The sequence below is a fragment of the Sapajus apella genome, unplaced genomic scaffold (genome assembly GCF_009761245.1).
Source record: "Sapajus apella isolate SASKATOON/1434 unplaced genomic scaffold, GSC_monkey_1.0 scaffold128, whole genome shotgun sequence".
NCBI classification, from domain to species: domain Eukaryota; kingdom Metazoa; phylum Chordata; class Mammalia; order Primates; family Cebidae; genus Sapajus; species Sapajus apella.
The window spans coordinates 3797450-3811573 of record NW_022437068.1 but is presented as its reverse complement, the minus strand read 5'-3'; the positions used below and the strand labels follow the sequence as shown (position 1 = coordinate 3811573).

Sequence of the window (14124 nt, the reverse complement as noted above, 5' to 3'; positions counted from 1 at the left end):
AAAACAATCAACGAAGTCAAGTCACAACCCCCAGAATGAGAGAAAACACATACAACCTATTCATCTGATAAAGGATTAACAACCAAAATACATAAGGAACTCACACAACTCAAATAGCAATAAAGCCCACATAATCCGATTTAAAAATGGGCAAAAGATTTGAACAGATATTTCTCTAAGGAAGACATGCAAATGGTCAATAGGTATATGAAAAAATGCTCAACATCATAATCATCAGAGACATGCAAATCAAAACTACAACGAGGTATCATCTTACTCCTGTGAAAATGGCTTTTATCAAAAATACAGGCCAAGACAGATGTTGGTGAAGATGCCGAGAAATGGGAACACTTGTTAGCGAGAATGTAAAATAGTACAGCCACTACAGGGAACAGTATGAAGGTTCCTAAAACATTAACAATAGAACTACTGGGAGGATCACTTGAGGCCAAGAGTTTGAGACCAGCCTGGGCAATATAGCAAGATCTCATTTTAAAAAAAAATTAGCTGGGCCTGCACCTGTAGTCTCAGCTACTCAGGAGCCCGAGGCAGGAGGACTGCTTGAGCCCAGGGGGTCAATCCTGCAGTGAGCCATGATTGTGTCACTGCACTCTAGCCTGGGTGACAGAGTGAAAGACTCTGTCTCAAAAAAAAAAAAAAAGGTTAAAAAAAGAAGAAGAAGAATGACCAAATGCTCTAGTAATTCCACTACTGAATAGATATTTAAAAGAAAACCAAATATATCAAAAAGATATCTGCAGCCCTTGTTTTTTGCAGCACTATTCACAATAACTAAAGTATAGATTCAACCTAAGTGCACTTCAACAGATGAATGGATAAAGAAAATGTGGCATATATACACAACGGAATAGTATTCAGCCATAAAAAAGAATGAAATACTATCATTTGCAGCAACACAGATGCAACAGGAGATCATTATGTTAAGTGAAATAAATCAAGCACAGAAAGACAAATATTGCATATTCTCACTCATATATCGGAGCTAAAAAAGTGGATTTCGTGAAGACAGAAAGTAGGCTGGTAGTTAACAGAGGAGGGAAGGGGGTGGCAATGAAGAGCAGACGATTAATGCCTACAGATATACATTTTGATAGAAGAAATAAGGGCGGGTGCAGTGGGTCACACCTGTAATCCCAGTACTTTGGGAGGCAGAGGCAGGTAGATCACCTGAGGTCAGGAGTCCGAGACCAACCTGGCCAACATGGTGAAACCCCGTCTCTACTAAAAATACAAAAATTAGCCAGACATGATGATGGGTGCCTGTAATCCCAGCTACTCGGGAGGCTGAGGCAAGAGGGTCACCTGAACCTGGGAGGCAGAGGTTGCAGTAAGCAAGACTGCACCACTGCACTCCAGCCTGGGTGACAGAGTAAGAATCTGTCTCCAACAACAACAACAACAACAAAACAAACAAAAAAAAAAAGAAAGAAAAAAATAATAAGACCCAGTGTTAGATAAATCAGTATGGTGACTATAGGTTACAATAATGAATTGTACATTTCAAAATAGCTAGAAGAGGCCAGGCATGGTGGCTCACATCTATAATCCCAGCATTTTGGGAAGCCAAGGCAGGAGGACTATGAAGTCAGGAGCTCAAGACCAGCCTGGGCAATACAGTGAGACCCCATCGTTACAAAAAATTTAAAAGGTTAGCTGGGCTTGTTGGTGCATCGCTATAGTTCCAAGTATTACTTGGTGAAGTGGGAAGATGGCTTGATCCCAGGAGTTCCAGGCTGCAGTGAGCTATGGTCGCTCGCTGCACTTTAACCTGGGTGACAGAGTGAGACTCTGCCTCTAAAAATATGCAAATAAATAACCAAACAAATAACTAGAAGAGAATAATTTGAATGTTTCCAGCATAAAGACAAATATTTAGGGTGATACATATTCCAAGTACACTGATTTGCTCTTTACAGATTATATAACATATTAAATTATCACATACTCTGAAACTATGTACATCTATTATAGATTTTTTAATAAAGAACAAAAATTTATAAAGAATATATTTCTCACAAGAAAAATATTTTATCTTCAAATACATTTGCTCTTGCATGAGACCTAGCTCTACAATTTTAAATACACAGCTAGGGGTCAGGGTAGGAATCCTGAAACCACCTTGAGCTGTGGAGCAATGCATATTGGGAAAATCCCAGGGTCAGAGATAATGCACTCTTGCCCAAATGGAGAAGTTCGAATCACCCTGAACACTCAGGAAAGATGATTCCTCTGCCTTGTTTGACTGTCTCCCTGATGGGGAGCTCCCCATGGGGCAAGACATCTCACCCCACTGCTGGACAGCTTCTTTCTATTTCTGAGATGGAGTTTCGCTCTTGTTTTCCAGTCTGGAGTGTAATAGCACAATCTGGGCTCACTGAAACCTCCGCCTCCCAGGTCCAAGTGATTCTCCTGCCTCAGTCTTCTGAATAGCTGAGATCACAAGCACCCACTGCCACGTCCAGCTAATTTTATGTGTTTTTAGTAGAGACAGGGTTTCACCATGTTGGCCAGGCTGCTCTTGAACTCTTAACCTCAGGTGATCTGCTCAGCGCGACCTCCCGAAGTGTTGGGATTACAGGCATGAGCCACCGAGCCTGGTTTGCTGCACAGCTTCTACTGCTGGATGGTCTTCTTTAGGTCAGATGCAGTGGCTCGCATCTGTAATCCCAGCACCTTCCAAGGCCAAGGCAGGAGGATCGCTTGAGCCCAAGAGTTGGATGGACACCAGCTGGGGCAGTATGGCAAGACTCTGCAAAAAATTTAAACATTCTCCAGGCATGGTGGTGCCTGTCTATATTTCCAGCTACTTGGGATACTGAGGTGGGAGGATCACTTGAATCTGGGATGTTGAAACTGCAGTGAGTTGTGATGGTGTCACTGCACTCCAGCCTGTGTGATAGAACTAGACCCTGTATCAAAAAATAAAATAAAATAAATAAAGGTCTTTTTTATATAAGGATCTAAAAGTGGAAAGTGCCTGAGAGAGGATGGGCAGCCCTTCCTCCAGGAAGCCTTTGTGGCCTTCTCTCCCCAAGTGAAGGCCAGAAGCTTTTCTACCCCTCCTTGCAGGGGAACAACAAGGGGTAGAAGAGGACAGGGAGGTGGGATGGGACAGAGAGGGGAAATGGGGAGAGAGAGAAAGAAAACCAAGGAAGCAGAGCCAGTATACAAGCATGGCGGGGGGAGAAGGAGAGAGAGGGGGGCAGAGAAGAAGAGAGAGAAAAAAGGGGAGAAGGGGAGAAAGAGGAGAAGGGAAAAAGGGAGGGGACACGAAGGGAGAAGAAAGGAGGGCTCCAAGGTGAGACATAGAGGCTGAGAGACCCCCTCGCACCGTGCCTCCAACATCTGCCCATAGGCACGTGCCTGCACCATCAGACAGGGAGAGCAGATATGGAGTTTACAAAGGTCTGTGCTTCCTGAACACCTCATCCTGTCTGGTGCTGACCTCCTGCTGCTGTGACCTGTTCTGGCCGGAACGATGGGGAGGGCACACAGAGGGCGACCCACCCTGGCTTACAGTCCCAAGGAGGGAGGATGAGCTGGTTCCTGCCCGAGACTGGCCAGCCCCAGTCCAGCATAATTCAAGATCTCAGGAAATCTCCAACCCCAACATGAAGGTCAGAAACCCTTAAGGGGATGAGTCTTGAACTAGCAAATGGACTCTCTGGGATGAAGACATGTGTGTTCCTATGAGGAGGCTACATGCCTGAGCTGTAACGAGAAACTGAATGTCCTTGTACAGGAGCTATCAGAGCCTTTCCTGAAAGCATGTTTCAGAATACACAGAAGACGAGGGTGGTGAGGAGGGCAGCAGGTGCAGAGGGCAGCTGGATGGAGGTCGTGGGTCATTCGGACTTCTGCCACAAGTGGCTCTGGGGTACTGGGGTCATTCTGAGGCTGGGGTGAAGGTGTCCCTGCTGACCTGGGTCAGGAGGACTCCACAACTCTTTCCCTGTGAGTCTCCATGTTTAGGACCCAGCTTCCAGCCCTGCAGGCTTTTCTCAGCCCTGGCATCCCAGGAAAAAGAAGAAAACAGCTGTGTATCCTGATGAGGGCAATGACCCCTCTTGCATGGGCACTGGCTGACAAAGGGCTTTCAACACACTCTCATTTGTTCTGGGCTGGACTCAAGCCCAAACACACCACAGGGTACTGAACAACTAGGCAAGCTGTCGCCTGTCTGAGCCTCAGTTTTCTCACCTGTAAAATGGGGATCAGTACCACAAAGTATAGCAAAGAGGCTCTTCCTAATGATTACAACTGCTTTGTTAATTGTACAGTGCTGGGAGAGAAAAGGAAGAACAGGCAAAGACAAGGCCGGCTGTATTTGCACCACTCTCCAGGGAGCTTAATATTAATTGCTCTGCAAGCTGGTTTCTCGTCTGTAATTAATTCTCACTGATCGACTTAGTCCCAATGGGCAGGACTGCCATCACCAACATGACTCACTTCAAAAACTGGAGCATAATCAGAATTGCCACAAACATCTGTTCTTAAAACTCATGTACTGGCTGGAAGTGCTGAGTGCTAGCCTCACCATCCATCACTCCCTGAAAGGGTACTGCTGTCTCATCAACTTGGGTCCACCATCACATCTCAGTGACCTGGCAGCTATCTGAGAGGGAGGAAGTGGGTAGGAGGCACCTGGCCCTCATTCCTTTATTTATTCAGCAAATATTCCGAGTGCGTGCTTTGCACCAAGCCTGGAGGAGACAGTGGGAGCATAGAGAGATGCACTTCCGCCCTCAGAGAGTGTGCAATCTGGGTAACTGTTCCAAAGCCGTGAGTAAAAAGACCATGTCAACACAGGGGCTTAGGTGTTGTGATGGGAAAACCATAGGAACCAGCAAACCAGAGAAGGGAGACCTGGCTCCGCCACGGGAAAGCCTTCCAAGGAGGCAGTGCCTACACTGAGACAAGAGGCAAGTGCTCCAGGCAGAAGGGACCGCAGGTGCAAAGGCCCTGAGGTAAAAGAGGAGCTGAGGAGTGGAGTATGGTTTGGGTGTAGTGTGTGACTGTGTGTGCAATGATCGCTCAACTGAAAACCATGAAATTTTACACTTTGAAGGACTGAAATGTACTGCATGAGACTTATATCTCAATAAAGCTGTTAAGAAAAAGTAGGTAGGGAAGTCACAGATTGAGAAAATATGCACAATGCTCAGATCTGAAGGTGGACTTGTGTCCAGAATACTTGAAGAGCTACTAAGAACAATATGAAAAAGATATCTCAATTTAAAAAAAAAAAGGAAAGGGAACATTCAAAAGAGCGTTCCCAATGGCTAACAAACAGAATGAAGGATTCAATTGTTTTAATCATCAGGGAAATGCAAACTGAGCCACAGGGAGACACCACTACACAATTGCCAGAACAGCCACGAGTACAGAGGCCGACAAAGATACCAAGATGTTGGCAAGAGTGTGGAATAAATGTTCTCATACACTAGAGGGGGAACATATATTGTTTTAACCTCTTTGTTAACCTATCTGGCAGTTGCTAGTAAAGCTATGTCTATGCTTATCCTGTGACCCTGCAGTTCCTCTCCTGGGTAAATACCAAGGAGAAATGACTGCAGGTGTTTATGGTGACATTCACGGTAGGTTTCTAATAGCCCAAATGGGAAGCCACCCACGTGTTCATGCACAGGAGCACAGACAACCCAACTGTGGACTATGCCTACCAAAGAACGCTGATACCCATGAACAGCTATCTGAATCTCACAGACTGTTGAGCTAAAGCAGCCTGATATTTAAGAGTACATAATTTATTATTCCATTCCTGTGAGGTTCAAGAACAGGCTAAACCAATCTCATGTGACAGAAAGCAAAACAGTGGTAACCCGGGGGAGGGTATGACAGGAATCTTCTGGGATGATGGAAATGTTCTATTGGGGCAGGAGTTACAAGTGTACAAACACACGCCCCTGGGAGAGGGAGGACAAGCCAGGGCTCCCCATTTATTTTGCCTCTCCTCCAAACTCCTCAAGGCCCCTCCTGCCCTCAGCACCAAGTTAAACTCCTTGGCCTGGTGACCACATCTCTGCGGGAGCTGGTGCAGCCACCTTTGCAGCTTCCTGCTCACTTCTGTGTAACAGTGGTTCTCCAATTTGAGTGTGCATTCAAATTACCTGCCAGGCTTAGGAAAACACAGATTGCTGCCCACCCTGCATTCTGCCTGAGTTTCTACTTAGCAGGTCTGGGCTGGGGCTGAATAATTTTCATTTTTCACAATTTCCCAGGTGATGCTGATGCTGCTGGTCTGAAGACCATACTTTGAGAACCACTGCTTTCTATGAATCCTCTTCTCCAGCCTCTGTGTCTGTTCTGCAAGTCCATTATCCAATATACATCTTGCTGATCTTTCAAAGCTATTTCAAAGGCCACCTCCTTCATGAGGCTCTCTTGAGTTAACATCAGCAGTCAGTCTACGGGCCTCTCAAGTATCCTGCTCTACAAATCTGGGGTCAGAGCCTGAAGGAAGTTACCCTAATCTCAAAAATGTCTTTGAAGTCTATTATTTTAACTTTAAAAAATGTACATTTTATATTAGCCTTTGAAATAGATCCATAACTAGTTTAATTTATTTAAAATTATGTATCTGGAGCAAAATGGAGGTTCTTAGAAAATATGCCATGTTTAGTCCGAGGCCTTTAGCCCTCCTGGGCACCTATGCACAGCTGGGGCTGGGTTACATATGTCAGTCTGAAAAAGCAACAGCTTTTACAAAACATTGCACAGTCAGACCGTTCACATATCCGGCATGCTTCTGCTACCTCTCCTCCAAATAAGAGACAGTAGTGCACCTCATTCACTTGTTTTCACCCTCAGATTTGCTTGGCTTTGCTCACAACTGTGCTTTATGTCTGCTACATCAATGATTACAGATCACTGCTGTGTTACAGATCAATTAAGTAAAAATCTCTCAGCGCAAAACCTGAGCATCTGTATTATTTTTTTTTGAGGAAGGATCTCACTCTGTCACCCAGGCTGGAGTGCAGTGGTATGCTCATAGCTCACTGCAGCCTCAAACTCCTAAGCTCAAGTGATCCTCCCACCTCAGCCTCCCAAGTAGCTGGGATTACTGGCTAATTTAAATTTTTTTTTTATTTTTTTGTAATGACAGGGTCTCACTATGCTTCCCAGGCTGGTCTCAAACTCCTGACCTCAAGCAATCTTCCTGCCTTGGTCTCCCAAAGTGTTGGGATTACAGGTGTGAGCCACCATATCTGGCCTAAATGTGCCATTCTTAACTGGCCTCTGGGCCTTTGCAAACGTTGATCCCATTGCCAGGCACAGCCTTCTTCACTGCACCCCCACCTGGCTATTCAACACATTTTTCTCTGGATATCCCTCTCTAACTCCAAGAAGACTGGGCTGGATGCCTCCTCTGAGCCCCCAAACCTCAGTATGCCCCCCACCACTGCATTACTATTATTCTTTTTCATGTCAGTCTTTCTCTCTAGACCATCAGTGCTTTGAGGGCAGAGACGTTCCCTGCCATCACTCATTCATATGTCACCAAAACAGGGTGCTCAGGAAGTTTATTTTCTTATTTAAAATTTTTTTTATTTTTTTATTTTTTTATTTTTTTTTTAGGGACAGGGTCTTGCTATGTTGCCCAGGCTGGAGTTCAGTGGGTATTCACAGGTACGATCAAGGTACACTTCAATCTGGGCTCAAGCGGTTCTCCTGCTTCAGCCTCCCAAGTAGCTAGGACTACAGACATGCACCGCATGCCTGGCAGGAAGTCTTTTTTGACTGAAGAAAGGATGGGACTGCTAGAAGGAGAACTTTCTCTACCATCACTCATTCATTAGATACATGCTGAGCACCAGCTGTGTACCAGGTATCACATGCCACTGAGAACAAGGGTAGAGTCCAACTCTTTGCCCTCAAGGAGCTCAGGGTTTAGTGATGAAGGCAGATAGCAAACAAGCACCTAAAAACAGCCCCCAAACATGAAGCAAAATCTGACAACTGATGGAGAGACATACAACCCAATAATCATAGCTGAGATGTCAATACACCTCTCTCAACAGTGAACAGAAAGTGAGGATGCAGAAGACTCAGCAGGATCCATCGGCCTGACCTATGCAGCATCCACAGAACACCCAACAAGAGCAGAAGGCCCAACCTTCTCAAATACACACAGAAGATTCTCCAGGTACGCTAGGGTATATGCTGGGCTATAAAACACATTTCAATAAATTTAACAGGACTGGAGCCATACAAAGCATGTTTTCCAACCACAACAGGATTAGCAGAAGGATAAATTAGAAATCAGCAGCAGCAGATGTGGGAAACACACAAATACTTGGAAGTTACATGACACCGTTTTAAATAACGCATGGGTCAAAGAAGAAATCAGAAAGGAATTAATAGAAAGTATTATGAGTTGCATGAAAATGAAAACACAACATAACCAGTAACAAATACATAAAGTAGGTAATTTCAAACAGTGAAAGGTGGAGTGCAGAGGAGGGAAGTACACCACAGTGTGTCACCTCCCCACGTCCACATCCTTGTTACAGCCTCATCGTGGGGAGAGCATGTCCCCTGCCCCTTATGCCTTTGGGCCTGCTGCTACCATGGGGTGTGGGTGGAAAGGATGATCTGCCAGTTGTGAACTTGACTCTGAGAAGCCCTCTGCTGTTTCTCCTGCCACTGCCATGAGAAGAGCTTCCCAGGGTACCAGTTGCCCCTTCAGCTTAGGCCCCTGGATAAACACACAAGAAGCAGAGCCACCAAGATGAGCCCAGCTTTGACTCAGCTTCCTCTGCAACTAGGAGTGCCCAAGGATATGGAAGGAGAAGCTTGACAAGAGGCTCTGAGAAAAGCTTCAAGCTTTCAAGGGGCTGACCCAGCTGGGAGGCATGACCTGTCACTTTTCTATTTTTCTCCTTCTTCCTGCCTGGGATATAGATGCAATGCTTAGAACTGCGGTAGCCATTCTGTGTTCATGAGAAACCCTGGAAGTGGATGCTGCAGATGGAACTTTAGTCCCTGATACTGTGTGGAGTTGCCAAATTTGACCTGGATCTCCTGCTTCTGCATCTATTTTACATGAGAGAAGAATCCCTAAATGATTTAAGCCATCATAATTGGGTTTTTGTTACCAGCAGTCAAACACAATCCCTAACTGACACAGAATGTTTAGAAAAAACTTCTATAGTAGACTGTATTTTCCAAAAATAGCCACAACAATATCTCCTATCTCAATGGTCTTTATGCAATGTGAGCTTGATATTCCTCCCATTGAATGGGGGAGACTATGTCCCCTCCCGTTGAAGCTGGGTAGACCTTTGTGACTGTCTTAACTCATAGAGTATGGTAGAAGTGGTGCTATAGGACTTCCAAGGCCAGATCATAAAAATGCCATGCACTTCTTCCTGCTCTCTTGGGACGCTTACTTTTAGAACCCAGCCACCGTGCTGTACAGAAGTCCAAACTCGTGTAGTCAGAGACCACATGGAGAGGCCAGATAAGCGTTCCGGCCAACCTCCCAGCTTAAGTCCCAGACAACAGCCAGCCTCAACCACATGATGTGTGAGTGAAGACACCTCCAGGTGATCTCAGCTCCTAGCCATCAGGTCACCCCCAGTCTTTGAGTCTTCCAGCTGAGGCCCCAGAGATTATGGAACACAGACCAACTCCTACCACCATGCCCTGTCCAAATTTCTAGTCCAGAGAATCTGAGCATAACATGGTTGTCTTATGCCACTAAGTTTTGGGGCACTACTAGTTTGAAGTGGTAACACTTGAGCTGAGACCTGAATGGGAAGATCAGGGCTAGGACACTCCAGTAGAGGGAAGGGCAAAACTGACATGTGAATGCATTTGTAGTATTTGAAGAACAGTAAGAAGGCCAGTGTGGCTGAAGGCAGTGACGAAGAAAACAGTAAAGGAGGTACTGCCAGAGAGGTGGACAGGGGCCAGGTCATGTGGGCCTCCTGTGTGAGGGAACCTCTCCAGGGCAGGATGGTGACAACCTCCAGAGTTCTCTTCCAATCAGCAGACTGGCTTCTGAACAGGCCTTCAATGTGTTAGTCCAAAGGAGGGAGCCTTGGTAGGATTTTTTCATCTTTTTCTAGGAGAGAGACTTGTTTTAGATTTAAAAAAAAAAAACAAAAAACAGAGGACAGGTATCCAGGGGCCATACCTGTTCAAAATCTCTAGCTGTTCACCATATACAGCTGGGCATATGGCTGGGCGTGGTGGCTCACGCCTGTAATACCAACACTTTGGGCTGCCGACGTGGGTGGATCACGAGGTCAGGAGTTCAAGACCAGCCTGGCCAACACAGTGAAACCCCGTCTCTACTAAAAATACAAAAAATTAGCTGGGCGTGGTGGTGTGTGCTTGTAGTCCCAGCTACTCGGGAGGCTGAGGCAGGAGAATTGCTTGAAACCAGAAAATGGAAGTTGCAGTGAGCTGGGATCGCACCACTACACTCCAGCCTGGTGACAGAGCAAGACTCCATCTCAAAAAAAAAAAAAAAAGAAAAGAAAAGAAAAGAAAAGAAAAGGCATGAAGTCCTTAGCCCAGCATTTTGGTACTTCTTGATCTGGTCCTAGCCTTATTTGGGGACCCATTACTTGATCCCTGATTCTGCCTCCTACCTGTCTTTCCACAATTTTCTATGTTCTAGCCATGTGCAATGGTGTGGCACTCTCCGAACATACCATGAGCTTGTGAGCATTCGCTCATGCTGACTCCCTTGCTTTACGTGCCCTCTTCCACCACTACCCTGGCCTGGTGAACTCCCTGAGTCCATCTCAATGGCACCTCTTCTGCAAACCTTCCTGCATATCTCAAAGTGAATATGTCTCTCCCTCCCTCAAGCCCCTACAGATTCTGCACAAAACTACAGTTCTGCAAATTATACTTACACAGAGTAATGTAAATTGTCTGTTCACATATTGACTTCTCCTCCCCACCTCCACCGTCTTACCCTGCAAAAGGAAAACTACTCAAGGGCAGCTGTGAACCTTATTCAGCTTTGGGGCTCCAAGGCCTATTTCAGTGCCTACAGTAAACATCCTGTGATGCTTCCAGAATGAACAGGCAATTCAGATGGACAGATGAATGGACGGCTGGATTGCTGGTTGGATGGGCAGATGAGGAATGGATGGATGGTTAGATGGGTGGGTGGACATCTGGGTAGATTAACTGGGAGTGAATGGGTGCATGGTTGCGTCATTTGGTGCATGAATAGATGACAGGACAGATGAGTGGGTGAAAGGCTGGCTGGATAGGTGAGTGGGTAGAGACTGACAGATGGGCAGGTGAGGAATGTTTTTATGACTGGGTTCCTGGAAGGATGGAAGGCAGCCTTTAAACCAGAAGTCAGTAACCTTTTTCTGCAAGGGGCCAGATGATAAATACTTTAAGCTTTGTGACCCACGTATGGTCTCAGTCACATATTCTCCTTTGTCTTTTTTCACAAATATTTAAAAATGTAAACTCCATTCCTATGGAGCCCATAAGCTTCACAAACCCAGGATCATGGCCATCAGGATGACTGGAATTCATGGCAGCTGCTGAGTTAGCTGTAGCTATGATGTGACAAGCACAAAGCTGCACCCCAAACACAGAAGGCCACCCCTGAGCCCAACAATAGCACAATGAAGCCAGGACCTTTCCTGAAGGGGAGATTTGGGAGGTACCATCAGCCCCTCCTCATCACTGGGCAGCCTTGGGAATTTAACAGCATCAATCTCTAAGACGAAATTCTGAAGAATTGGCCAACCTTAGCAACCAGGGATAGATTCAAAGCTGGGGAGTGGTGGAGAATGCCCCAAAGTCTATGGGTCCTTTAAGACTCATGTCCCTGGCTAGGACCTGGAGTCACACTGGGAGATGTCTGCCCCCTCTATCCCCATAAGCACTGATATAATAAAATACAGGTCCAGACCACAACTTCCTGCAACCAGCTTCTGAGTGGTGACTTTTTTTTTAAGATGGGGTCTCGCTCTGGAGTGCAGCGGCCCAATCTCGGCTCACTGCAACCTCAGCCTCCCAAGTAGCTGGGATTACAGGCACCTGCCACCATGTCTGGCTAATTTTTGTAGTTTTAGTAGAGACAGGGTTTCATCATATTGTCCAGGCTGGTCTTGAACTCCTGACCTCAGGTGATCTGCCCACCCTGGCCTCCCAAGGTGCTGGGTTTGTGAACCACTGTGCCTGGCCCTGAGTGGTGACTTTTATGGGTTGTCCCCTCACTCCATCCTTAGGATATTATTATGGACTACCAGGAGCTTCAATGTCTTTCCAACTGGCAGGAAGCAGAGCAAACACAGATACACATTTTCCAGTTAAAACCCTCTTAACAAGTCACAAAAATGCTCAGCCCCTCTGTCATGCTGCCAGCCCAAAAACAAGTGAGAGAGAAGGAAAAAAAATAAAAAAAAAAACAAAAACAGAAAACTGATCCTTCCAGCCTTTGCCAAATAGATCTTTTAGGTGTAAAGCCGGATGGGGGCTGGTACATTTCATACTTGAGGGCTTTTGAATTCGATGGTGTACACAAACTTTCATCCTGGGGGGGGGGCAAAAATGGGGGGCCAAGAACACCAGACCAGAGTAGTGCTCTATCCCCCCTGCACCCCTGGGGGGTCCTGGCTGCTGTTAGCTCATGTGGGGATGTGATGCCAGGGTGGCATTGCTGACAGGGACTTCAGCAGGGTTCAGCAAGAGGCCTGGCTTGGTGTTGAGTGCTCTGGTAAACCCAGAGATGGTCCCTGCCCCGTGGAGTTCCTAAGGCAGCCAGGGATGCAGAGTGAATGCAAGGGCAGTGGCCTGGGAGCCAGGAAACCTGGCGCTTGTCCTGGCTCCACCATTATGTGACGTGGGCAACATCACCTCCTCTAGGCCTTCCACATCACCACCTACAGAACATCCAGGTACACATTCCCAGCTCTGACGTTCTTAGAGATGGTGAATGATTCAAAGCACCACAGAACCCAATGCTCAACCACCGCCAGGCTGCAAACGGCTCAGAGAGAGCTGAAAGGAGCAGGAAGCCTGAGTCCACCATGGTCCCCCACTTTCTGAGTCTTTGCTGTGCCCTCTTCTCACTCTTTCCTATGGCCTAGCCCCAAACATCACCTTCTCAGGGAAGCCTGCCTAAGTTGTTGGTCAGCCCCTTCATCTGTCCCCTTTGCTGGCCAGAGAGCTCCTGGGGAAGGGCCCTGTCTGACCTGTCTTCCCATTCTCCAGTTCCTGTCATGCAGTGAGAGTTCAAGAAAATGTCTGCTGAACTGAATTGAGCTGACTGCAAAGGGGCACTCTGCAAGCTGTCCTGTGAGTTGTGAAAGGGGGTGGTGCCTGATGTTCAGGCTGTCCCCAAGTCTGGCCCAAAGGAGTCCCTCACCGCCAGCTCAGGCACTACTGCCTTGATGCTAGGGAGACTGAGGAAGCCTCTTGATACCCTCAGCTGCTCCGTCACCAGGCAGACGCCTTTTTCATCCAAACCTAAACATCACACACACTCACACACACACAAACTCACATATAGCAATGCCCAGAAACACTCCGCTGTCTTCTTCCTGCCTTTCTCAGCAAGAGGGCTAAGGAAACCTTACACATCCTGTCCAAAGCCTCAGCCCATGCCCCTATGCACCCATCCCTGAGCAAGGAGGCACACCCGCTGTCTGCCCCCGAAAGCACATTAATCAGGAGACGGGCTTCCCTGAAAAGCCTCGGTGAGTGCTTGCCTGCGGCCAGGCCTCTGTTAATGGAAATCACCTCTGTCTCCTCATTGCTTTCCTGCCTCTTATATCACAGACTTGTACAAGGGCAATTAGTTTTGGACAATTAAAATGATTAACTCACCAGATGTAAGTGCTGGAGCATCTCCACATATCTGCAGAGGGAAAAAGGGGTTGAGGCTGCATTAATCCCCATCCTGCATAAGCCCAGGAGGGTGACGTTTTGTTTATAAGCTCAAGGCCACAGGCAGCTCCTTGGGGACTCACGCTTTCTCTGAAGATAGCAGTTCCTGTGCGATGACAAGGGCTCTGGACTGTCCTTCCACCTGTGGGCAGAAAGAAAGCCATCAGGCGGGACAGGCATCAGCAGTTTCTAGAGGAGACCATCATGCTG

General features: G+C 46.8%; 1 protein-coding gene across 3 annotated transcripts in view; it reads right to left on the bottom strand.

The window, feature by feature from the left end:
- The window catches only part of FGD5 (FYVE, RhoGEF and PH domain containing 5), a 126389-nt gene that overhangs the window by 38224 nt on the left and 74041 nt on the right, over window positions 1-14124 (bottom strand). For all 3 annotated transcript variants that reach the window (XR_004264034.1, XM_032262342.1, XM_032262343.1), the window contains exons 4-5: window positions 13998-14056; window positions 13855-13885 (exon numbers count right to left, since the gene is read on the bottom strand). Coding sequence is in view for 2 of the 3 variants with exons in the window: in XM_032262342.1 (XP_032118233.1) it covers window positions 13855-13885; window positions 13998-14056 (90 nt within the window). In the remaining variant the exon portion in view is untranslated. The remainder of the gene's footprint in view (window positions 1-13854; window positions 13886-13997; window positions 14057-14124) is intronic.